This window comes from Ostrea edulis, chromosome 9 (genome assembly GCF_947568905.1).
Source record: "Ostrea edulis chromosome 9, xbOstEdul1.1, whole genome shotgun sequence".
Classification (NCBI taxonomy): domain Eukaryota; kingdom Metazoa; phylum Mollusca; class Bivalvia; order Ostreida; family Ostreidae; genus Ostrea; species Ostrea edulis.
The window spans coordinates 56,167,699-56,193,181 of NC_079172.1; the positions used below are offsets into that span (position 1 = coordinate 56,167,699).

The 25,483-nt window shown below is 36.3% G+C and overlaps 1 protein-coding gene across 1 annotated transcript in view; it reads right to left on the bottom strand.

Moving 5' to 3' along the window:
* Window positions 1–16,029: 16,029 nt before the first annotated feature.
* LOC125657810 (schlafen family member 13-like) overlaps window positions 16,030–25,483 on the bottom strand; it is a 37,108-nt gene continuing 27,654 nt past the window's right edge. The window contains exons 6-7 of the mRNA XM_048888591.2: window positions 21,255–21,987; window positions 16,030–20,237 (exon numbers count right to left, since the gene is read on the bottom strand). Of these exons, the coding sequence (XP_048744548.2) occupies window positions 19,358–20,237; window positions 21,255–21,987 (1,613 nt within the window). The 3' untranslated portion in view covers window positions 16,030–19,357. The remainder of the gene's footprint in view (window positions 20,238–21,254; window positions 21,988–25,483) is intronic.

A 25,483-nucleotide genomic window follows, 5' to 3' on the forward strand; every position in this document is an offset into this window, starting at 1 on the left:
TTTTGCATCCAAATAAATCTAGTGATATAATTTCATTTTTGTCTTCATTTATAAATTAAGAAGAAGAAAACTCGCCGTCGATTCCTTTTGAACAACTTGGTGAATATCATTAATCTTGGCACCAAAAATCTTTGACTGAAGGGCATTCAATTGTTATAATTACACACTTAATGCACATATTTACAACGTGTATGACCCCCTATTGATTTTCTGGTCACACCTGCCATGTTGGGTTTAAAACATAAACACTCTTTTCTCAGGTGAGCGATGTGGCCCATGGGCCTCTTGTTATATATAGAATTGTTATTTCAGTGTTCACTGATTGACGACGTGATCACATTTTGATTGGAATGCCCATTTAAGCAAAATTGTTGCTGGTTCCCTTTTTATGCCCCCGAGATCGAAGATCGGGGGGGGGGGGGGGTATTGTTTTTGTCATTCTCTCTGAAACTTTAACCTTGCTTATAACTTTTGAACAGTAAGTGCTAGAGCTTTGATATTTATGCCTCCCTTCAAAGAAGAGGGGCATATTGGTTTGCAACTGTCGGTCGGTAGACCACATGTTGTCCACTCAGTATCTTGAGAACCACTCACTTGATGATTACGATATTTCATATGTGGGTTGGTTATGAGTAGAAGAGGACCCCTATTCTTTTTAATGTCAAGGGTCAATCTACTTTGGACATAGGAATATAATGTCCGCTCAATATTTTGAGAACCCTGTGCTTGGCACACTGGTACATCCTAAGGAGTAGATGACCCCTATTGATTTTGAGGTCACATGGTCAAGGGTCAAACTGGACATAGGAATATACTGTCCATTCAATATCTTGAGAACTCTTTTCTTGACAGACATCAAACTTGGTACACTGGTACGTCTTCAGGAGAAGATGACCCCTAATGATTTTGAGGTCACATGGTCAAAGGTCAAGGGTCAAACTAGGCATAAGAATATACTGTCCATTCAATATCTTGAGAACCCTTTGCTTGACAGACATCAAACATGGTACAGTGGTACATCTTCAGGAGAAGATGATCCCTATTGATTTTGAGGTCACATGTTTAAAGGTCAAGGGTCAAACTGGACATTGGAATATACTGTCCGCCTGCTCGCTCAATATCTTGAGAAACTCTTTTCTTGACAGACATCAAACTTGGGTACACTGGAAGAGGGGGGGGGGGGGGGGGGGGGGGGGTGTTGAGGTCACATGGTCAAAGGTCAAGGGACAAACTGGGACATAGGAATAATACTGGTCCGTTCAATATCTTGAGAACCGTTTGCTTGACAGACATCAAACTTAGAACACTGGTGTATATTCAGGAGATGACTCCTATTGATTTTGTGGTCAAGGGTCAAATTGGACATAGTAATATACTGTCCACTCAATATCTTGATAACCCTTTGCTTGACAGACATCAAAATTAGTACACTGGTACATCTTCAGGAGAAGATGACCCTATTGATTTTGAGGTCAAAGGTCAATAGTTGAATTGGACATAGTAATATATTGTCTCCTATATTTTAAGAATTATTTGCTTGATTGACACCAAACTTGGTACAGAATAAGGAGTAGATGACCAATTAAGCGAAATTGTTGCTGGCTCCCTTTGTAGCATATTGCGCATTAAATCCTTATTTGTAGTGTTCACTGTATGATGACGTGATCACTTTTATTAGGGATACCCATTTAAACAAATCGTTGCTGGCTCGTTGTATTTACACGGTGCATGTAATCAGCTCGTACTTGCTATTCTTCTGGTTTTCACTGATCTTGTTTTGCTTAGGGTCATCCACGTGAGGTAATTGCACTGTAATTCCTTATTGCTGATTTACCAGGGGTGCTTACAGAAAGATGAGATTTTTGACGATTCTACAGTTTTACTATTATTCTTTGTGTGTGTTTGGAGATGATAGTTCCAACCTATTATGAGGGTTTACCTTTTTGTCTATGACTACCACTACTTGGGGAGGGTCGGCCCTACTAGTGGCGGAGATTCAGCTTGCCAGTAGAGCTCACCTGGATTTTTCATTCATTTAATTGATATTTCAAATATAAATAAACATTATCTTATTTTTTCCCGGGTGTACATCTGGTCCCAGGGTTCACTTCGGGTTATGGTTTTCTCCTTGCACTAGTTATGAGCAGCCGTGATCATTACCACCAATAAATCTAATAAGCTACAAGTCTGTCTATTTTGTTTTGTGTGTACCAGTTTGCTTGCCCATGTGTATACCATATTTTGTCTTTGATAAACACATATTTTTCCCCCTTCACTTACCTAATGATACGGTTACCTGTTTGCAGGTCAAGCATTTGACTCATATATAACACAATACTCGAGCAAAATATTATGTTTATGAGATCAATAAGATGTTAAAGAACAATTTTTCCAGCGAAAGCCATATCGAAATATTTACCGTTTTTGAGTTAGAAAGCGAAAACTTTGAAGATCCCCAGATCCCTAATTTAAGGGGCCAGTCCCTTTTTAGGGATATCAAAAGAAAGCTCTTAACATTTTGCACAACTTTTGATCTACACGTCTTAACAAAATACTTTTAGTTTAAAAGATACAAAGGAAAATATGTGTAATTTTTTGCTCCTTTAGGCGTGCTAATCTTTTAACCCTGTCAACCACCATTTCGAACGCTGTAATCCAAAAACAAAAAACGATGTGCACAACTACAATGCTCCTACTTTTCATTTTCAATGCATTTTCTGCTCAAGCTTATACAGTCTCGGAGCCTTTGTCTGCAAACCAAAGCCCCTAAAATTTCATTCAAAGGGAAATAACTCGTGAACAGAAGGGAATTTCTGAAATGTAGTACATAATTTTAAAATTGTTCTGTAAAGTTTATAAACCCTGAAAATTTGAGCAAAATCCATGCAGAAATGAGCGAGATATGAAGCTTCAAAGTTAGCGTCTAGGAAAAAGAAAAAAAAAAAGAATAATAAGAATAATCTTAACCAGCACAATCAGTAGAAGGTCTTCCGTCGTTACGGAAGACCTTAAAAAAATCTTTCTGAATAATCTTATATCCTTTGTAAGTTTTTCTATTTAGAAAAAGATTGCATAAGTTAAAAATTGAACTTCAAATCCATAGTAATTATTTCATTTTTATTTAAATCCAAATACCAATGCTTTATTTTCAAGGAATTCACTGTTCAGTTGATAATAAAAAGACTTTAATATTTAAAAAATAAGATAAATTCAGCTGTAACGCGCTAGATAATGTAAATATGTAGTTAAATTTGATCGGGATCGTGATCAAACGGTAAACTGACACTGTAAATTAAAATAATCCCTAAAATAATGGGGAAAAAAACCCACAATATATTCCAGATATTCATTTATAAGGTTAAATTAAAGTAAAAACATCTACGAACAGTGGTTCAATACGGGACTTTCGAGATACGGATCCACTCGACTTTTATCGCGCGTTGAACGTCATTTGTAGGGCATGTCACTTCAGGATTACAATAACAATTAGTAAACAAGCATGGAATTCTTCAATTGCTATCAAATTCCTGCATTTATATGCTATCTTTGAAAGAAAGAAATTACTACAACCATTTTATAGGAAAATGCATTTGATTAAAATATGGGAGTTGGCGAGAGAAATAAATCTAGGGAATATCTTGAGGATATCGGTAAAACCTCACGCCTTACATCTAATGATACGCGTCTAAATGCACCTTTTCCCCGCCATCTAATTTACACCCAGACCACTAAGCACCAATAGTGACTCGGATCGTCACCGTGGGACTGCGCATAGCTCTTTATGGACCGTCTGCTAGCGAAACACTATTTGTATCGTTGTCAACTTTGCCCTACAATTGGTTATTATCACGTGACCGTGGTGTGTAAATGTCAAATATAATCGGTTGTTCCGGCACATCCCGAAAGTTCCGTATTGCATTAAATTATGAATTTTTACCATCGTACTCTAGCGTACTTTGTTTAGTAGGACCGGGTATACAGACACACATGTACATCCCATTTTGCGTCTGTGTAAACAATAGCTTTCACACTTGTCGCTCCATTGACCACAGATCGCCATTATACTCGCCGCTCCAATGAGTAGATATCGTCGTTACAAATCTTCTAATTTCGTATTTTGTTTTTATTTATTTATTTTTATTTATTTTTATTTTTTTTTTTTTGCCAAATCATGCCACCCCTTTGCCGACGCCCACGCACGCACCCCCCCCCCCCCCCCCCACACGTTAGTTTTAAAAATTGGAATGATCTGCTCTCTCGCAGGGAACTATTGTGTCCGTCTGTCTGTAGGACGTGACTTTGTCAGACCGTTTTCTGAAATTGTTTACAATCTTTGTGCATCTCACATTTCATCATAATTGGATATTTTTTCTTCATTTTACAGGTGTTTTTTCAACTTTGTGGACAGAGACCACTGCATATATTTAGGATAAGGTATAATGGAATCATTGTGTCAGTTTGTCTGTCCGCCTATCTCACTACGGATTTTGGCTAGGCATTTTCCAAGAGACTAATGCATGGATTTTATGTTGTTGAAAATTTGCATCCTTTATTACACCATCATTATTGAGGTCAAAGGGATTTAGTGTATTCTCTAACTTTTATTCAGATGAAACATGAATAATTAAATCATGTCTTTTTGGTCTTTGGGTATACCTTTTTTTTTTTTTTTTTTAAAATATGCCCCAAGATCGATGAACTCCGCGGGGGGAATTAGTCCCATTAAGACAATTCTAGTTTTCACAGCTTGTACTATAAATTTTCCCAAGTTATTGAGTTCTTTATTATTGTTCACATTAAGAAGCTTTTAAAATTGATTTATAGCCTTGATGTATTCCTTTCTCAAATCAACATAGAGTGGAGATTGTAGGATAAAATGAAAGTCATCTTCTACATCATTATGGTCACCATCTTCACAAGTCAAGGGTTATTGATTCGTTACCTCGCACTAACCCTTGACGTCAGTCGTTATTTAAAAGTTGGGCTCGAGAAAAAGGATGACGCAATACGCTAAAATAAATCAGCCAATGGGATTTCTTGTTTCAGATGAAAGTTTGGTAAGGGAATAAACAGAAAGTAAAAAATGGCGTCCGTTGACGAAAACATCAAATCGATAATTTGACTGAAAACCAAAAGCTTTTGATATCATGTATCAGAGAAGAAAAAGATGTTTTTATTGGGACTAAAACCGGCAGTGGTAAATCGCTATCTTACGAAGTTGATCCCATCATTTTGGAGGAAAATGCAGTGACGCTGATAGTCGCCCCACTTTTCAACATCATTGCGTGTTAAATTATTTCATAACGCAATCAATAATTAACATTTTTCGTCCTTTAATTGTTGTAGTTTATCATTTAGTTCATAGTCAATTTTAGACAACTTGTTTAATTTGTTAAAACATAGTCGACAAACGTACTTCGACAATCCATCATTTTCATTCGGCTCATACCCCAAAACTTCGTCTAATTGTTTTTTCAAGCAAAACGAACTCCCGAAAATCAATCGACGGTATCTGTCCTGTACTAATTGGCCACAAATTCTACACCATAATACCGTCGCCATGCGTGTTTACTGTTTAGTTTTGTTTTCGACCGATTATAAAAGCCGTTGTCTGATTGGTTTGCAGCTTCAGGCTGCAAACCAATCATATGCTTCTTCTCGAGCCCAACTTTTAAATAGCGACTGATGTCAAGGGTTAGTGCGAGGTAACGAATCAATAATCCTTGACTTGTGAAGATGTATGGTCACGTGATTTACAAAACTTCGTTCTGTTATGTTGAACTTTTTCTTTTTAAAAGAATGTGAATTCAGTGATACCCCCCCCCCCCCCTTTTAAAAGTTGACTGGTCTTTTAAGATAGGATTGTAAACAAAAGTTATGTATTGAATGTTAATTGATACAAAACACTCTTTGGTGAATTTGAAAGAGACGACATTAGATATACACAATGTTATAAATTCGACAAGTTGACTCACTTGCGACTCTTCAAACAAATATTATAAACCAATGTTTGACATTTCGTCTTTTACATTAATAATCCAGCTGCCATTTATTGCAATTATCTTTTCGTAACATTCTTTCAAAATACAGTTATTCACGGTTTTGATTTTCAACCAGAATTTAAAAATTCTTAATTTTCGTCTATAGTGATTGCTGTTATTGTGTTGCATAATAGTTTTAGATAGTAGACATGTTTCTGACAGTTATGTTTTGTTGTTATTTTCAATTTGTTGCATTTACTTTGATCCGGTAAATTAGAATTTCTTTCTTCTTTTTTTTTTTTTTAACAAAAACGACATATTACAAAAGTCTCCAAATCAATTTACTAGATATGAATTTAGTGCTATAAAAGTGTAAAACATCCTAAGGGTGACGAATGGCAAGTGCAATATTGTACATGTACTGAATAACGTTGGTAACTAGACGACCGATCTCGACCTCCAACTTGAGCATCCTGCATTCTATCGAAAACTTTACCAAGACCTGAATATGACACGGTAACTGTTATTGTTCATAATATCCGAATATTGTACGTACAAAAACACATTGATATAGATTTTAAAGACATTATTCTATTGCGTGTAGATCTAAATCGATACGGTATTTGTGATTTAAAAAAAAATGTTTTAAGTAAATTGGTAACGTTACAGGTATATAGTACTTGTGATTAAATATCATATGCTCTTTACAGAAAAAAACCCCAACAACGATGAATTATAAACAATGACCCAAAGAATTATAAAAGTCGATGTTTATTTATGATTTTTATTTTTAAAAAAATATTCACTGACACCCCCCTCCTCTTCGTGTACCCCATTTGTGTTTTCTGGTTGAAACATGAAAATATATCGTATTTGAATTTATTTTTATAAAGCAATTTATAATAATCGAAAGAAATAACAATTTTAACTGTCGTGTGCTATTTACCTCATCGTCCATTGTGTTATATCCGGGTCTTCAAAATAGCATTCGGGAATTGTCGGAAATGCTCGCGATAAGTAATGAGGTAGGTTGATGGGCAATCCAAACGGTAATTTTACCCGTAAAATACCGGTAGAGAACAAATTATTCGCAATGTTGATGTATTTTATTCATTTTTCCAACTGATTGAATGTTCTCATGCAATTTTAAAACTTGGAAAATAATATCAAAACCAAAGATGAAAGGTGAAGATAACCAACAGAGATCAATATCATAATTCCTTTAAGCAATACAAAAAAAAAAAAGAGTTGGGCAAACACGGACACTTGGATATACCAGAGGTGGGATCAGGTGCGGAGGAGGAGTAAGTATCCCCTGTCGACCGGTCACACCCGCCGCGAGCCCTATAACTTGATCAGGTAAACGGAGTTATCCGTAGTCAAAATCAATGTGCCAAGTAATCGGTATGAAACACGTCAGACAGCAATTGATCCAATGATAGGATGTATTGGCAAACTAGATCGTTACATGTATAACGACCATATAATTTGCGAAATGCTGACTTTTAACAAGACTGTTGGAACCTCTACACCATGAACTTGTTTTTCAGTATTCTGTTTCGATTTAAAAACTGACCATAAGCAGAACAAGCTCTTGCATATCGAATCAGTTGAGAAATATAAACACCATATGCAGATGATAATGGATTATCTAAATATATAATACATGTAAAAAGAGCCCACTGTTATAAAGCCTTCTTATTTCATTTTCTCTACAGAGCAGTGTTTTACTCGACCATTAATATCACATAATTTAATGTCTCTTTCATATCTAGTGAAATTGCGTATGTTTACTTTGGAAATCATATTCATTGTGACATTGCATTGCAGGTTTTCTTAGCCTAAACAACATTTTACATTCATATTAATTCCTATACAAAATATTATGGTTATCGACTTTTGATGAGGTTGACCACTCAGAGCTTAGTGAATATTGTACTTAATTCTCTTATAATTTTAAAAATCATGATCATACTGACTTTAAAAAAGGTCAATACCCACACTCTCTAAAGAAAGTTCGAGTATAATGATACATGCACTATCCTAGTCCATCCGTCCATCACATTTTCAAAGTACTCTTTTATTTTAAGCAGTAACCAATTAATTTTTTGGAATATGATTGGGTGTGTACTGTAGATATGCAATAAGGTTTCAGAATTTTCATTTTCACCCTGGGGGCCAATTGGGGTTGTAAAACGACATTTTTCTGTAGAAAATACTCCTCTTACATTGTTGGGAGATTAATGTTGGTGTCCTTGGATGTGCATTAAGTTTTCGGAATTTTCTTTATCACCTGAAGGGGAAAATAATAATAATAATGATTGGTTTTTATATAGCGCTTTTCCAGCGTATGCTGCTCAAAGCGCTTTACAATACATTATTACCCCGGCAGACCTTATATCAATCTAGAACTTTCTCAGCTTCCTGGGAAGCATACAGTGCAAGCTGCCGTTACAGGCGCTAGAGCACTAATATTCTAACAATATCTTTCACTGTCTATAGCCAGGTACCCCTTTTACACTTGGGTGGAGTGAGAAAATTCGTGTAAAGTGTCTTTCCCAAGGACACAACGTCGGCCCTGCCGCGGCCAGGACTCGAACCCACGACCTTTCGGTCGAGAGTCTGACAACCTAACCAGTACACGAAACAAAAACCTGGTTCTCAGTGAATTGTGTCACCTGCAACAATGATATATTTGCTTTATTTTCTCCCTCAGTGCCCTCGTCCGAAAATAAATATTTTCTTGACTATTTAATAATAAAACAAAACAGAAAAAGTGAATAGGTTGGTTGCGTTCGTTACAAGATCGCTTTTAATAAGCAAACATTAAATCGACAAAGCTGAAAAATCACTAATGAAAGCATATGAATTCAAAACTGAAAATGGGCTGGGTGGGAGGGAAGGCTATAAGGCACAGAAATACAAAAGCGACCTTTGTTGCTTGTAACGAACTTCGCACTGCCCGAAAATTGACCAGAAGTAGTATGTACACTAAACGCAAAAGCGTTCGCGCATGAGCTCAGAAACCCGCGAAATAACGAAATGTAAAACGTAAAGAAATAAATTTATTTTCTCCCTCAGTGCCCTCGTCCGAAATTAAATATTTTCTTGACTATTTAATAATAAAACAAAACAGAAAAAGTGAATAGGTTGGTTGCGTTCGTTACAAGGTCGCACAGAACAAAGGTATGTAAATGATATGGGTATTTCCAAACCCAAATTCATTGAAACCATTATTATTGTTTGAACTTTATATAACCATCCTTAGCCTAATCTGTCACCCATCAACCGTGAATTTAACAGTTAATAGAAAACGTTGTAGTTAGAACACTGTATAGAAGCTGCTGTAGCGCCGCCGCAACGCAAACTATATACAATCTATAGATGATAAGAAAGGTTTTATGTGACTTGTTTGTGATTTTATACGTATCTGAAAATTTAATCAAAATCAATAAAAGCAAACATAAAATCTCTGGAAGAAATGTCTAGTCCTGCGGTTTCTATGTATCTTCTAAACCAGAACATTTAACTGTTTCCTGTTTTGGCTATGATAACCGAATTTCCTCCTCTGTAAATGATGGATCTGGATTTCGATATCAGCTAATTCCATTAATATCGCACATATGAATTTCTTTCAATTCACTGAACCGGAGAAAACCAGAAAATCTAGGTTAACACAAAACGAGGACCTTAACTTTAATTTCTGGATCACTGGAATGATAATTCCTCGTCTAGAGTAACCGGTTCCTTCTTGCTGACTGGTTTTGCTAACAGACGCTATCCTCCTTACAGGATTAATTTCAGCAGATTATTTTCACAAGGATTAGGTGAAAGTTGGTGGATCTAGCTAACGCTATAGAAATATAGCTTCAAGTACTGAATGATATTCTCTGTTGTACCACACCACGTAGGAAATTGGACTGTGGAAACGGATGCTGTTAGATGAACCAATGAATGTGCTGTACACCAGTTTTTCAAATCTTCTGAAATATGAAGCATATTTTTTGTTTGCAGATACTAATACTGCCCTTTTCACAATGTGTGAGAGTAAATATGTTATCTTTTGAAAGGATCAACATCTCAATTTCTTTTTAGCTACTAGTAACCGATGATCTTGAAAACTGTTGAATCTACAACATTCAAACGAAAATGAAATGTCAACTTATTGGACTTTTCATATATGGTACGAAAACAAATGACAACCGACCGAAATTGCCAATAATACAAAAGTTATTGGCGAACAGTCATATACATGTATATCACAAAATAAATTGCGGGAAAACTACTCCTTTATCCCCACAACTACATGCAGTGAACAATGTTAATATATGTATGAATGAAAATATACATGTGGGATAGCAGTCCTCTGTTTCTGTCGCAACCAATGATCAAACGCACGGTATAATCATTTATGATAAATATATACATGCATGCAGGAAACCAGTCCTCCTTTTTCATTACGACAATGATACAAATGTTTATATATATATATGTAAATATACGTATAGGAGAGCAGTCCTCCATTTCCATTACGAGAGCAGTCCTCCGTCTCCATGACAACCAATGATCAAACGTTATATATGTTAAAATACGTGTAGGAGAGCAGTCCTCCGTTTCCTTGACAACCAATGATCAAATGTTGTATATGTTAATATACATGTAGGCGAGCAGTCCTCCGTTTCCATGACAACCAATAAACAAACGTTATATATGTTAATATACATGTAGGAGAGCAGACGTCCGTTTCCATGACAACCAATGATCAAATGTTATGTATGTTAATACACATGTAGGAGGGCAGTCCTCCATTTCTATGACAACCAATGATCAAACGTTATATATGTTAATATAAATGTAGGAGGGCAGTCCTCCGTTTCCATGACAACCAATGATCAAACGTTATTATATATGTTTTACATATAGAAAATCAGTCCTCCGTCAAACGGATAGCAGCCATATATCAAATAACGTAAAATACCCAAAGTGCAGTCTTTCAAGCTATTATTTAAAGAGACACTACAGCTCATTTTCCACATTTTAATGAAGTGTTTTTTAAACCATATATTGATAAAATGATAAAATTCACATCGATACTGACAATTTTGAACAATTGGGATGCATCAATTTACTCTCAACGGCGCTTTGAAGATCGTTCGGAATTCAAAGATTTCTTCATGCTGACTCGGACTTTTGAATGCTTATTATTTACATCACGTGGTTTTGAATGACAGCAAAGGTGTTGTGTAGGAAATTATCTAAATTCTCCTTCAAGGGGGTCCACACTCACCTTTCAAGTACATAAGATTATTCCCTGCTCCTTATAATAACTAATTATAAATCATTATTTCAACAGAAACCCTTCCATGTTCCCATTGACCGATGTTTTTACAACTAACACGTGTCGTGTTCAGATAAAAATAGCACTTACTTTCAAACGTAGTGTCTTCGCAGCTAGTCTCAATGGCAGATTTAGGGGGCCAGTATCCCCCCTCCCTTTTTACGCCACAGATTGTGAATGAAAATCCAAATTTTGCACCCGAATGGCCGATTACTTTGGCTAATCTTTTGACTTTCACACCCCTCTTCGGAAATCCTAGATCCGCCACTGAGTTACATGTGTTTCTCCGAGCTCTCTGTTTTCCAACTGTCATACTGATCCCAAGGTAAATTTTATTTCACGCATGAGTTTTATCTCATTCTATTTTTACCTCTTTTCTCACAGAATCTGTCAAAATTCTAGATCTATCAACTACACTTTCTCTCACTGGACGACATGCTGTACTGTTTACTGTCTATGCGCATGCGTCTGAAGACTAAAAGGAGGAGACTCGATATTTTTTGTATAGGCCATCAAAAAGTATTAATTTTTACGTTAAAACGATAATTTTTAACTTTAGATAAGTGTTATTTTCGTAAAGTTCATACTTTCAACAATGCAACAAAAATTGAGAAAGTGCTGGGAAAATTGTTATTTCATGATTTTTGCGCAAAATGAGCTGTAGTGTCTCTTTAATATCTATTCTAGAATTACGGTTAAAATTTTCAGTTGCAAAAAAGCTTTTCGATCCAGGGGAAAATAAAATTTTAGGATCTTTGAACTTCCGAAAATCTATGAAAAACCAATCAAAATTCCTGTTAGCGAATTGGCTAGCTATTTGTTAGCGTTGTAAAATCAAAAGACTGGTTCATCCCGAGAAAGCGCGTTTGAAATCAAAGTAGATACATTTCTAGTTGCAATATGAACAAACCGGACCAAATGCAAAAAACCCTATGAAACGCTAGAAAGCAGTTGCCAACGTGTATAAGGATAAGGATCAATCTGGTACTCTATTGATGACATGTACACGGTTAGTGGATTACACAATGGGGTGGCTGGAAACAAAATTTGCTCAAAAGATCAAGGATAGCCCTTTCAAAAAATTCTGTATTTGTTGTTTAATAAAATTACTTTACCGTGTAAAGTTATAACCAAAAGTAATACAATGACTATATAAAAATAAGGTTTACGTTTTCTAAAAATTCAAGTTTTTAAAAAAAAAAAAATCAATCTTTTATGGTTACGACAGATGTAGCAGTAAATTCAGCTCTGCAATTTTCATTATTCAAATTAAAGTACTCAACTTCAGTGTTGACTTGCTGTGGTTGCTAATATGTTGCGTTGGAACGGTTCCAAAGTTGTATCTGCACGTGTACAGACAGAATCTGACGAAATGATCTGAAAGCCTGCAGGAATGGCAGAAGTTTCCTATATAACTCGGAGGAAATGCTCTAAGAGTATACTCTTGTCGAAAGTCGAAATATTGGACTTAGCTTTGTGGGTTTTTTTTTTTTTTTTTTTTTTTTTTTTTTTTACATATCCTTCAGTTCGTGACATTTGTCTCGTGGTCTGCCGAGAAAAAGCTTCTGATTGGAGAGAATATTGAATGCGCCGGAATTTCTATTTTTACCTGCGGCGGCTCTTGATACATTTAAGTAAAATTGGCGGCATCCTCACTACTATCAGCGATGTCGGAATCAACGTATATATTAACAGTTGTCGTATTTATTAAGTAATACCAATTATACAAGTATCAATCAGGTTCTTCTCCTGAGGGAGGCTCACCTCTGGTCTCTGTAGACTGTCGGAACTCTGCTAGTCTGTTGCTGCTACATATATGTCCACACTGCTCCAGGTATCGCATCTGTCTGTCACATGTAGCTAGACTGTTCGTAAAACCCGCGCACGGCCTACGTCATCCCGGTAGCTGGGCGAGTCATTCCCAGAACAGCTCGCTCCCATCTACTACACAGTGTTCCAAATATGATTTTCTGCTATGCATAAAAGTTTATTCCGATGACGAAGAGCTTCTTTCTCAGAATTCAATTGCAGCACGGAAATCTCAATTTGAACAAGGCGTCGAAACTACAGCGTCGAAATCTTCGCCAATAATATTGGACTTGGCTTTGTGGGTTTTTTTTTGGTTTTTTTTTTTTTTTTACCATATCCTTCAGTTCGTGACATTTGTCTCGTGGTCTGACGACATTACATTCAAGGCTAAGGCACAGAAATACAAACGCGACTTTTGTTGCTTGTAGCGAACTTCGCACTGCCCGAAAACTAACCAGTAGTAGTATATATACTAAGCGCAAAAGCGCTCGTGCATGAGCTCAGAAACCCGCGAAATGTATTTCCAGGAAATAACGAAAAATGACGAAATGTAAAACGTAAAGAAATAAATTTAAGGGTCGGAATCTGAACCATTTTGAAGATATTCGAACAATAAACAAGAGGCCCAAGGGCCTAGAATCGCTCTTCTGATAAATTGTACAACCCCACCATTTCTATTCTTAGCCTCTTAGTATTCTAAATCTTTAGTTAAATCCTAAGAATTCAAAAAAAGTAGATCAATGTGACCTACTTTTTGGTTTACACATTTTGAGAACCCAAGAAATATCAACTGACAAAGTTTGATGATTTTAAGCCAATTAGTATCTGAATATTGAAATATAGCTGTCAAATTCCAATCGTAGGTCATGGTGACCTACTTTTTGGTCAGCGAACTCCAAACATGCAAGACCCATCAACTGACAAAGTTTGATGACTGTAGGTCAAATAGTATCTGAAATATATAAATATAGCCGTCAAATTCCAAAAGTAGGTCAAGGTGACCTACTTTTTCGTCAACACCCTTCAAACATGCAAGACCCAACAACTGACAAAGTTTGATGACTGTAGGTCAAATAGTATCTGAATTATATAAATATAGCCGTCTGATTCCAAAAGTAGGTCAAGTTGACCTACTTTTTGGTCGAAACCCCTCGAACATGCAAGACCCAACAACAGACAAAGTTTGATGACTGTAGGTCAAATAGTATCTGAAAATATATAAATATAGCCGTCCAATTCCAAAAGTAGGTCAAGGTGACCTACTTTTTGGTCGAAACCCTTCGAACATGCAAGACCCATCAACTGACAAAGTTTGATGACTGTAGGTCAAATAGTATCTGAAATATATAAATATAGCCGTCAAATTCCAAAAGTAGGTCAAGGTGACCTACTTTTTGGTCGACACACTCCGTAGACTCAAGATGCATCAACTGTCAAAGTTTGATGATTGTAGGTCAATTAGTGACTGAAATATATAAATATAACTGTCAAATGCCAAAAGTAGGTCACAGTGACCTACTTTTTGGTCGATACACTCCGAAGACTCAAGATGCATCAACTGACAAAGTTTGATGATTGTAGGTCAAATAGTGTCTGAAATATAGTAAATTAGCTGTCAAATACCAAAAGTAGGTCACGGTGACCTAGTTTTTGGTCGACACAAACCGAAGACTGAAGACGCATCAACTGACAAAGTTTGATGATCCTAGGTTTTAGTGCCCAAAATATGCATCCAAAATTGAAAATGTGAAATTTGAATATCTGCAAAATTCAAAAAGTAGGTCACTGTGACCTACTTTTTTTATAAATATGTTTCAAGGCCTCAAGATGCATCAACTTACAAGATTTGATGATTCTAAACCTCTCGGTATTTGAAATAACAACTTAAAATATATCTATAAATGATAACCCATAAAATTCAGAAAGTAGGTCACGGTGACATATTTTTCAGTTGACGCATTTCAAGGTCCATGATCCACCAACTGACAAGTTTTGATGATCATAGGCTTCAAAGTGTCCAAGATATGCATCAAAATTAATTTTAAAATAAATACCTGCAAAATTCAAAAAGTAGGTCACCGTGACCTACTTTTGAGACAACTTGACACAAGGTCCTAAGATGCATCAACTGTCAAAATTTGATGATCCTAGTCCTTATAATGACTAAAATATCAAAGATTTAAGGAAATATCAATTTAGGTCAACTTTGAAGTGACCTTGAGACCACGCCCTTTGCCCCAGGGTAATGCCTTGAACAATTTTTAATCTACAACATATCCTCATCCTTATGTGTAAGTTTGGTGATAATCTGCCCAGTGGTTCTTGAGAAGAAGATTTTTTAGCAACCACTACTTTTGTTTGTATTTTCCTGATTATCTCCCCTTGTTAAAAGGTCACATCCCTCTATTTAGTATGTATGAAAGCCCTTGGGCCAATGGTACCCTGTAACAAATTTGAAAAAAATTGGCCAAGGGGTTCTTGAGTTATAGCCCTTTTTCTAAAAAGTTTACGCACACCGAACAAATGGCCATAGCATTAGCTCTTTGAGCCTTCGGCTCAGAAGAGCTAAAAATATGATGACCCCCAAAGCATTTGCTCAACAGAATACTCAATGCATCTTGATATATACAGCAAGAATATATGTGGTGTGTTATATAGTAAGTATTGTGGCCTCTTTGCTAGTCACACAACTACAATGGAGAGTATATTAAAAGACAAACACTTGCGTGTGGGTATTATTGTCTTATGACATCATCTAGTTGATATTATCGACCCTAAGGAACTAAGTGATATTCACAAAGGACTATGGCAGATTGCCTTTGCCATTAGAACATTACTATTTTAACTGAATACCTTCAAAGGATGTACTATTGAGCTATATAAATACATGATTTATTGAAATTCATGTTTGTGAAAATATTTAATAAAGCAAATCATTTGTATATCAGTTAAGCATGGTGTAATGTACATGTATAGTAAAGAGAAACAAGAGGCCCATGGGCCACATCGCTCACCTGAGTCACCTTGGCCCATATCTGAAGACTTTCCATATATATTTGCATGTAAAACCTTAGTCCCTATTATGGCCCAAACTACCCTTTGCAAACTTGAATCTACACTATGTCAGAAAGCTTTTATGTAAATGTCAACTTCTTTGGCCCAATGGTTCTCGAGAAGATTTTTAACGCTTTTTCCTATATTTGTATGTAAATCTTTGACCCCCCCTCCACTTGTGGCCCCATCCTACCCTCCGGGGGCCATGGTTTGAACAAACTTGAATCTGCACTATGTCAGAAAGTTTTCTTGTAAATATCAGCTTTTCTGACTCAGTGGTTATTGAGAAAAAGATTTTAACTATATATTTGTATGTAAAACTTTGATCCCCCTTGTGGCCCCATCCTACCTCCGGGGGCCATGGTTTGAACAAACTTGAATCTGCACTATGTCAGAAAGTTTTCAAGTAAAAATCAGCTTTTCTGGCTCAGTGGTTCTTGAGAAGAAGATTTTTCCTATAAATTTTTATGTAAAACTTTGATCCCCTATTGTGGCCCCATCCAACCCCCGGAGCCCATGATTTGAACAAACTTGAATCTGCATTATGTCAGGAAGCTTTCATGTAAATCTCAGCTTTTCTGGCTTAGTGGTTCTTGTGAAGAATATTTTTAAAGTTTTTCCCTATATATTTGTATGTAAAACTTTGACCCCCCCTTGTGGCCCCATCCTACCCCCGGGGGCCATGATTTGCACAAACTTGAATCTGCACTATGTCAGAAAGTTTTCATGTAAAAATCAGCTTTTCTGGCTCAGTGGTTCTTGAGAAGAAGATTTTTAAAGTTTTTCCCTATATATTTGTATGTAAAACGTTGATCCCCCTTGTGGCCCCATCCTACCTCCGGGGGCCATGATTTGAACAAACTTGAATCTGCAATATGTCAGGAAGCTTTCAGGTATATTTCAGCTCTTCTGGCCCAGTGGTTTTTTGAGAAGAAGATTTTTAAATGACCCCACCCTATTTTTGCATTTTTGTGATTATCTCCCCTTTGAAAGGGACATGGCCCTTCATTTGAACAAACTTGAAAGCCCTTCACCCAAGGATGCTTTTGGCCATGTTTGGTTGAAATTGGCCCAGTGGTTCTGGAGAAGAAGTAAAAAATGTGAAAAGTTTAACAGACAGACGGACAGACAGACGACGGACAAAAAGTGATCAGAAAAGCTCACTTGAACCTTCGGTTCAGGTGAGCTAAAAAAAACCCATATTTCATTAGTAATATCTAATAACCTGATATGTAGATGAATCACAGAAAACATGTTATACAAAGAAGGTTACGTTTTATACTTTAGAAAATATCATTAGACCATGGTCTATTGTACCCAGGTTAAGCTAGATCTTTCTGCATGTGCAGGCTGTCCAGCACTTAGGGCTAATTTTAGGGATAAAATTCTGAAATTATAGGGCTAAAATTAGGAATTTTATGACTGAATTAGGATAGTTTTAGATATTTAAATGGACTTACCTTTGCAAATATGAAAATAAAGAAACACCATTACGGTCACCTGAGTATCATAGCCCATACAGGGAGTCTCATATTTGCATTTAAGTCTCAATATGGAGCCCTTTGTGCACATGTTTATGATCTTTCAAAATATGCACTCAATTCCTATTCATTTACAGAGGAAGTAAAAATGGAAGTTTGAAACATATAAATCATTTTGACACCCCTCCCCCCCTTTGAACCATGAATTTCACAATTAAAGAAGATAAGAAGATGACATTATGGACACCATAACCATGCATTTAACTTATCTCCCATGACTGAAAATAGAGAAGATTTCTTTTTATACATTTTTAATTATGTGGCCATATTGGCCATGTCCATGGGCCTGACCCCCTGACCCAGAAGCCATGAATTTCACTATTTAGTAGAGAGCTTCATGAACATCATCATAATCATGCATTTAGTTTTTCTAAAATATATACAATGCATGGCAGTATAGAAGAAGATTTAATACAAGTTCACTATATGGTCAAATTGGCCCTGCAGTAGGGCCTTAATCCCTGACCCAGGGGCCATGAATTTCACAATTTGAGTAGAGAGCTTCATGGACATCATATCCATATATTTAGTTTTTCTCCCACATGTGTGAGAGTAGAGAAGATTTTTTTAAATATGGCCTTTTGTGGGCGCCCATGAGTGGTAAGGTAATAAATTTTACAATTCATATTCCTTTTATCCTAGAAATGCTTCACACCAAAAACTGTAACAATACGCCATTTTCGAAAAACTTCTGAGTTATTTCCCTTTGGAGAACTCTTGTACATATAAATAAGGTGTGAAACAATTTGTTTGCATGCGGGAGACAAAAATTCATCACAGCATAAGTGAATCTGCTCAGAAAGTTTCTCATACACGGTTTCATCACCCGAATTGGACTGATACACAAACTAAGTAATTGATAAGTATTCAGGGAGTAATTAAATACATGGAAATCTTATTATATAACGTTATTCCGTTGCTCATATTTATCATTTCCAGGATATCACTTGTAAATATGACATTGTTTTTATGTTTCAACTTTAGTAAAATATTTCTTTTGATAGTAATTTGTATTTCCTACATTTACATATTCAAAGAGAAACTGCTTTGAATACATTTTATCGTCCACTATGTCCCACTTGTGGCATTCAAAGTTCCACTAAATGCACCTCCTACACAGAAGAGCTCTTGTCTCGAAACTGGCGTATTGGGCATGTAGTTTTCAAGAAGTTAAAAATGTAAAGTTGTTAACAGATGACATAACGATGACAAAGACCAATATCAACAGGTCACCTGAGTGACTCAGGTGATCTAAAAATAATGTAAGTGCAGGAAGGGCATCTTCCAGTCCAAGCTGTTATTGGTTATAAACCTTATTAGTAACATCTTTGTCACAGTCACAACCAATAAACAAGCTTGACACATGGATCCACTGGTCAACTACTTTTCACTGCATTATCTGAGTAAGATTTGCAAACTACATGTATGTTTATACACATTTATCATGAATACATTTTAGGAATTGACATGAAAAATTAGGGCCTTTTTAGGATTTCCCCTTGAAGTCAACATAATTTTAGGAATTTTAAGAAAACTAAAAAAAATATTTTTAAGGAATTTTAGAGCCACTGGACAGCCTGCATGTAATAACATACCCCCCCCCCCCCTAAAAAAACCCATTGTAATGCATGTGGTTAAGCATTTTCAGCATTATGTTTCCTTTGGTCACCACATTCTAATTTCCTTTGAACATCATCAAAGGTAGAGATTATCACAAGTTTGTCACGTGCGCGAGTTGCCAAACTGAGGATGAATTTATTCAAGTCAGCATGCTCTGTATTCACTTTTGGATCCACCCCCACGATAGTTCCTCGATCTAATCCACTGAACTCCTTCACCGTATCCACTTCCACATTGAAATCTGTCTTTTGCAATAACGGCGCAACATCTGCTTTAATAGCGGGTTTGTCCTGCTTACTTCCAACAAGTACAGCCAAGTCTTCAATATTTACACCGCTATCAATTATGGTTGAGAGGACTTGGAAGAGTTTTTCTTTTAAATGTTCTTTGTCACATTTCAGGACTTCCACAGACTGCCCTGACTTATAGTCATGACCGAGACGAGGCGAACTGTCTATTTGTTGAAATCCTGTGGTTTCCTTTGGTAACAACAACATTCCCACATCCACTGGATCACTCATGAATTGCATGGCATATTGGAAGATCTCTTTGGAATTTCGAGTTATTTCACTCATCATGAAATTGTTCTTTCCTATCACAGATGGTAGACCAGCATTAAATTTGTGAACTTTCTGCGAGTAGTCCATAAACACCCAAAAGAAGCCTTGTCTTTCAAGATGACTTAGATGTGAGCTGTTTGTCTGCTTTCCATTACTTGAATCACAGGAGTTTCCCCGCGGTCTGGTCAAACGTTCTGCTGCAGTGTACCAGTCGCCATCTCGGTCTTTGAAGTTTTGAGCCTCATCCACTATGACATTTTTGACATCACTGAAAATATTATCCTGGGTACTCATGAACTCTCGACGCGTCAACACCTGGCAAATGTTGAAAGATCTGAAAATCAAAGTACTTTTTAAGTATCTAAATTGCAGGTAACACAGTAAACTAAGTATATCATATTTACTTTAATTACAGATGCAGCATATCTATTTAACATGCACTAGTTTTACAGAAATAAGAAGCCTACAGGCCTTATCGGTCACCTGAGTATTAGCTAAAAGTATCACTAGCTCCAAAGGCTATGACACCTATAATAAATTTCCTGTTCTGAATATTTAAGCTAAATTCTGATATTCAGCAGCAGTATAAAACAAGACGTGTTCTAAAAATACAAATGCCCCCAAAAGTGTCCATACTTATGAAAGACTTTACATACTAAAATATGTCATGACTATATTTGACCCACCCTAGTGTTGGAACACAGGGTTGTAAAATTCACATGGGTACATGTAATTATCAAGAAGAAATTAAAAATGTTCAATTGTTAACATGCACATTTAATCACTATGACCAATTTGGCCCCAAATTGAAACCAAAGCCTCTATTCCTAAGAGTATAAAACTTAAAATTTTCGTAAAGGGCTACCTGTTCCTTCTAAAATATCCATTTATTTTCAATTTAGTATCAACAGAATTTAAAAATGTGATCTTTAAATGTTTTACACAAAAAATACATATGTAAGTTTGGCCCTGCCCTGGAGGCAGAACCTCTACCCCAGGGATCATGAAACTTACAATTTTGATAGCGGACTTATTGCTCTATATGACTATATTTTTTTTACAGACGTGCAATTGTAGAGAATATTTTTTGAAAATTTGTAAATTTTTTGCAGTTTTTGACCTGTCCCTATGGCCTCGGGGGCACAGGAGTCCAGAAATTTACAATTTATGTCTCCCTTGTTGCTAAGATGTTTCATACCAAAACAAAAAGAATTGGAATGAGAGTTATCAAGAAGAGGTTAAAAATTGTTCAATTATTAATGGACTATGACAGACGCAGTTCAATATAGCAACAGGTGACCTATTAATATATTATAATACTGGTCGAAGAGATTTATTTATTAAAATTTACCTAACATATGAACACAGCAGTTCATTTTCAGCAAGATACAGGATTTCCGTCATCTGACACCCGCGACGTTTCAGCTCCTGAACAAACTGAACAGCTGCTACAGTTTTCCCAGCTCCAGGGGGACTATGTACCCACAATTCTTTGGCAAATTGCTGAGTGAACAGCAATTCAAACTGATCACAAGTGAGCATGAAGAAGTATGTGTCTTGTGACAAAATGTTTTCGATGGTGGTGGTGTTCAGGGTTGTGAAATCAATTGGTTGATAAGCTGACATTGTAACAATAAGTGAATCAATGACTTCATCAAATTTCTCAGACGTCATGTCAAAATGAGATGGGTAAAATTTCTTGCTGATATTGCTTTTAACATATAGGTAATTCTTATCATTAATGATGTGTGTAGAAATACCAAACTTGGCCACACAGCCTCCAAGAGTAACCATCTTGTATTTGAGGTAAGCTGCCACATCATGTGAATGCGCCCAAATTGCATTTGATTCTGAGGTAGCAAACGTGATTAAATGACATCCATGTGTCTCACTAACAACAAATAAGTCACACGTCACTTTCGGGAGAGGTGGAAGCGGAACTGACAATCCCCAACAATTAACAAACAGAGAAAGGTGACGACCTCCAGAGAAAAGCTCAACCACAGAGCAGATGAGATTTCTGGTGTCCCGGCAACCGATGCCAGACAGAAAGTGGTGAGGCTGTGGAAACTTCATTGATTTACCTGAAATATTATGGTAAATGTTTTAACAACAAATAAAACAACAATTAATAACCACTCCCTTATGAAAGTGATGTACAAAAACAATGCAACTCATTGTCATCCCCTTCACCTGGAAACCTCTGCATTAATTTATAAATGTGGTAGAATGTACTATATATATTTCAATAAGTTACTCATCATGCAGTTTCTGTCTACTTTTATTGAACTTTGAACAAAATGTTAGTGCTTCTATATCATGCATGTTTTATTTTGATATGAATAAGATTACTACGCGTAGCCATCTCCCACACTGCCACAAAAAAAGTTGAAGCATAAAAGTCCCATAACTCCTGTAGAATTTGTCGAATCAAAATGACAGCACAATATGATCAACTACATATGGTCACTAACAATCCTACAAAATTTGAAGAAAATCCGTACAGCGGTCTCTGAGGAGTTGTGTCCACAGTGTTCCTATAGCGTAGCATGTACAAATTCAACAAAGTCCCATAACTCTTGTCAAATTTGTCAAATTAAAATTGTAATTAAAAGATTTATATAACGCCCTATCAACATTAGTTCTCTAAAGTGCTTTACAAATGTGAGAGAAAAGATAATATAAAACCGATGTATACATGCATGTGAATAAAATATTCATAGTGTCAGAATTAGAATGCATTATTATTATTGATATATTGCGCCTAACGTAATGATATAATTACATTAATAACATACAAAACAATTTAAAACAACCCTTAGAAATAATTAAATACATAGAAAGGACATAAGTATAATAACAAACTACAGTTCAAATAGCAACTGAAGGTTGTTTTTGTTTGTTTGGTTTTTTTTTTGTTTTTTTTTTTTGTAAAAAAAAAATGTAACAGCACTGTAAGAGCTGTAATGTAAGAGCACCAAGTATGTAAAAAAAAATAAAAATCACTAATTAAAAGCTAATCTAAAAAGATGCGTTTTGGGGTCCGCTTTAAAACTAGACTGTGAAGTACATTGTCCGAGTTTAAAAGGTAGAGAATTCCAGAGAGTCGATGCGGCCTTATCCAAACGTCGATCTCCATATGTTTTTGTACGTGTCCGAGGTACCTGGAGAAGATGCAGAGATTCGGATCTTAGTAATTGTGTGGGATTGTAAACTGTAAGGATATCCTTTATGTAAACTGGTTGTTGAGAGATTTGAAAGTATGAAGAAGGATCTTATATTGAATTCTGTATTCAACTGGGAGCCAGTGAAGATCTATTAGAACAGGTGTAATATGGTCGGATTTTTATGAGCGTGTTATTAACCTTGCAGATGTGTTTTGTGCCCTCTGAATTTTGCTGGTGTGTTGAGAATGAACACCATAAAGCAATGCATTTCCGTAATCTAATCTGGATGTAACTAACGAGTTTACTACAGTTTTACATGCTTCATCATTGATAAATGGACAGATACAGCCAATTCTGCGAATGTTCACATATGCTGAGCGGGAAATAGAGAGACAGTGTTTTACCATGGTAAGGGATTTGTCAAAGAATACACCTAATTTTTTTTAAGGAAAGATGAATCACTTACAACACAGTCATCAAATTCAAGATCAAAACTGTCCATATCTTTAAGTCTGTGTTTTGGTGCGAAGATTACAAGTTCAGTTTTATCTTCATTGAGTTTGAGGAGGTTAATACTCATCCACATACGTATGTCCGATAAACAACTTGAGAGTCTTTGAGACATATCCGATTCGGTCCAGTTGTCACCAGGTTCAACGATGATATAGATTTGGGTGTCATCGGCGTATATATGATACGTCATATCATGACGTCTGAATAATTCCCCAAAGGGTTCTAAAAAAGACAGTAGAGTCTCGGACCCAGGACTGAGCCTTGCGGTACACCACATTTGAGAGGACAAGCATCGGACAACGATGAACCCACGGCAACACGTTGATATCTATCACTAAGATAGGATTTAATCCATTTCAATGCAGATCCAGTGATACCAAACATGTTGTCTATACGTTGCAATAGGATATTGTGGTCTATGACATTGAAAGCCGCAGAGAGGTCGAGCAATACAAGGATAGCACAACTGTTATTTTTAAGTGCACATACGGTATCATGCAGTTTCTGTAGAGTGTCCCGTTCTGTACGTGGACTGAAAATTGTCATGCAGTTGATGCATCTCCAGATGAGCTTCGATTCGTTTTACAATAACCTTTTAAAAAATCTTAGAGACGAACGAGAGATTTGACACAGGGCGATAGTTTTTGAAAATTTCTTTGTCAAGCACTGGCTTTTTCAGTAATAGTTGAACGATTACTTGCTTAAAGTCACTAGGAACAATGGATTCCAACAGCAACTTGTTTATGATTAAAGTGATGGATGGCAAGAAACTCTCAATGCATTGTTTCAATAGATGCGCAGGAACTGGGTCCAATTCACAAGATTTGGGTCCTGAGATCATAAGGAGTTTTCAAATTTCTCCTGTAGTTGCAGGTGCAAATTTCCTGAGGTGTTCACCATCAAATGGAATATCAGAGCAAAAAGGATCTTTTGCGCCATTGTTTGAGGCAATACATTTGCAAACTGATAAACAGATATTGCTTATTTTCCCATGAAAATATTCAGCAAAGTTTTCCGATAATTCCTTTCCCTCAGTTCTTTGACGAAGGTAAAATGGGTTCGGGCATGCTACCCATGAGCCGATTCGTCAGAAAATAGAGCTTCTTAGAGTCTCTGCCACACTCGGGTTATTTTGTGTGATTGTATTCCATTTTACACTGAGTTAAGGATTTGTTGTATGTTCGAAATGACTCCTTATATATTTGACGGTGTACAGTCAAACGTGCTTGTCGCCATGTACGTTCTGTTTTCCACTTAGTTCGTTTTAGTATATGAAGTACCTCTGTAAACTACTGCGAATTATGCCTAATGATCGCATTTCTTTCTTGCAATGGTGCGTGGTCATTTATCACATCATGAATACCCTCATTGTAAAGGCCAACCATGTCTTCGACTGAAATATCACTCTTTATTTTTGACAACTGGGACTCAATGTCCAGGCAAAAATTTGTCGTGTTCAATTTCGCATATTTTGCGAAAGGAAAAAGACTTCCGTCGTTTTTGAGGTTTTTGTACTTTGAGGATGGAATGAATGCCTTTATTATCACAAAATGAAACGCCTTTTGAGTCATATACATATATGAGTTAATTATCAACGGTTGGAGCGGAATTCAGGATTGTGCTGTCATCTCTGGTAATAAATACGTCCAGTATATGTCCGCGTACATGAGCAGGATCAGGTATATGTTGTGTTAACCCATGCTCTTTGAGAGAGTTCATGAACATTTGGGAATTTGGGTCCTTAACCATGTCAAGATGGAAATTCATGTCACCTGTGATAATGAGTTCGTCCGATGAAACTATATGGCGACTTAAATAGTGCGACCATTCATTGAAAAATTCAGAAAGCTGTTGTGATGGTGACCGATAGACAATACATATTAGAATTTTCAAGTTCTGT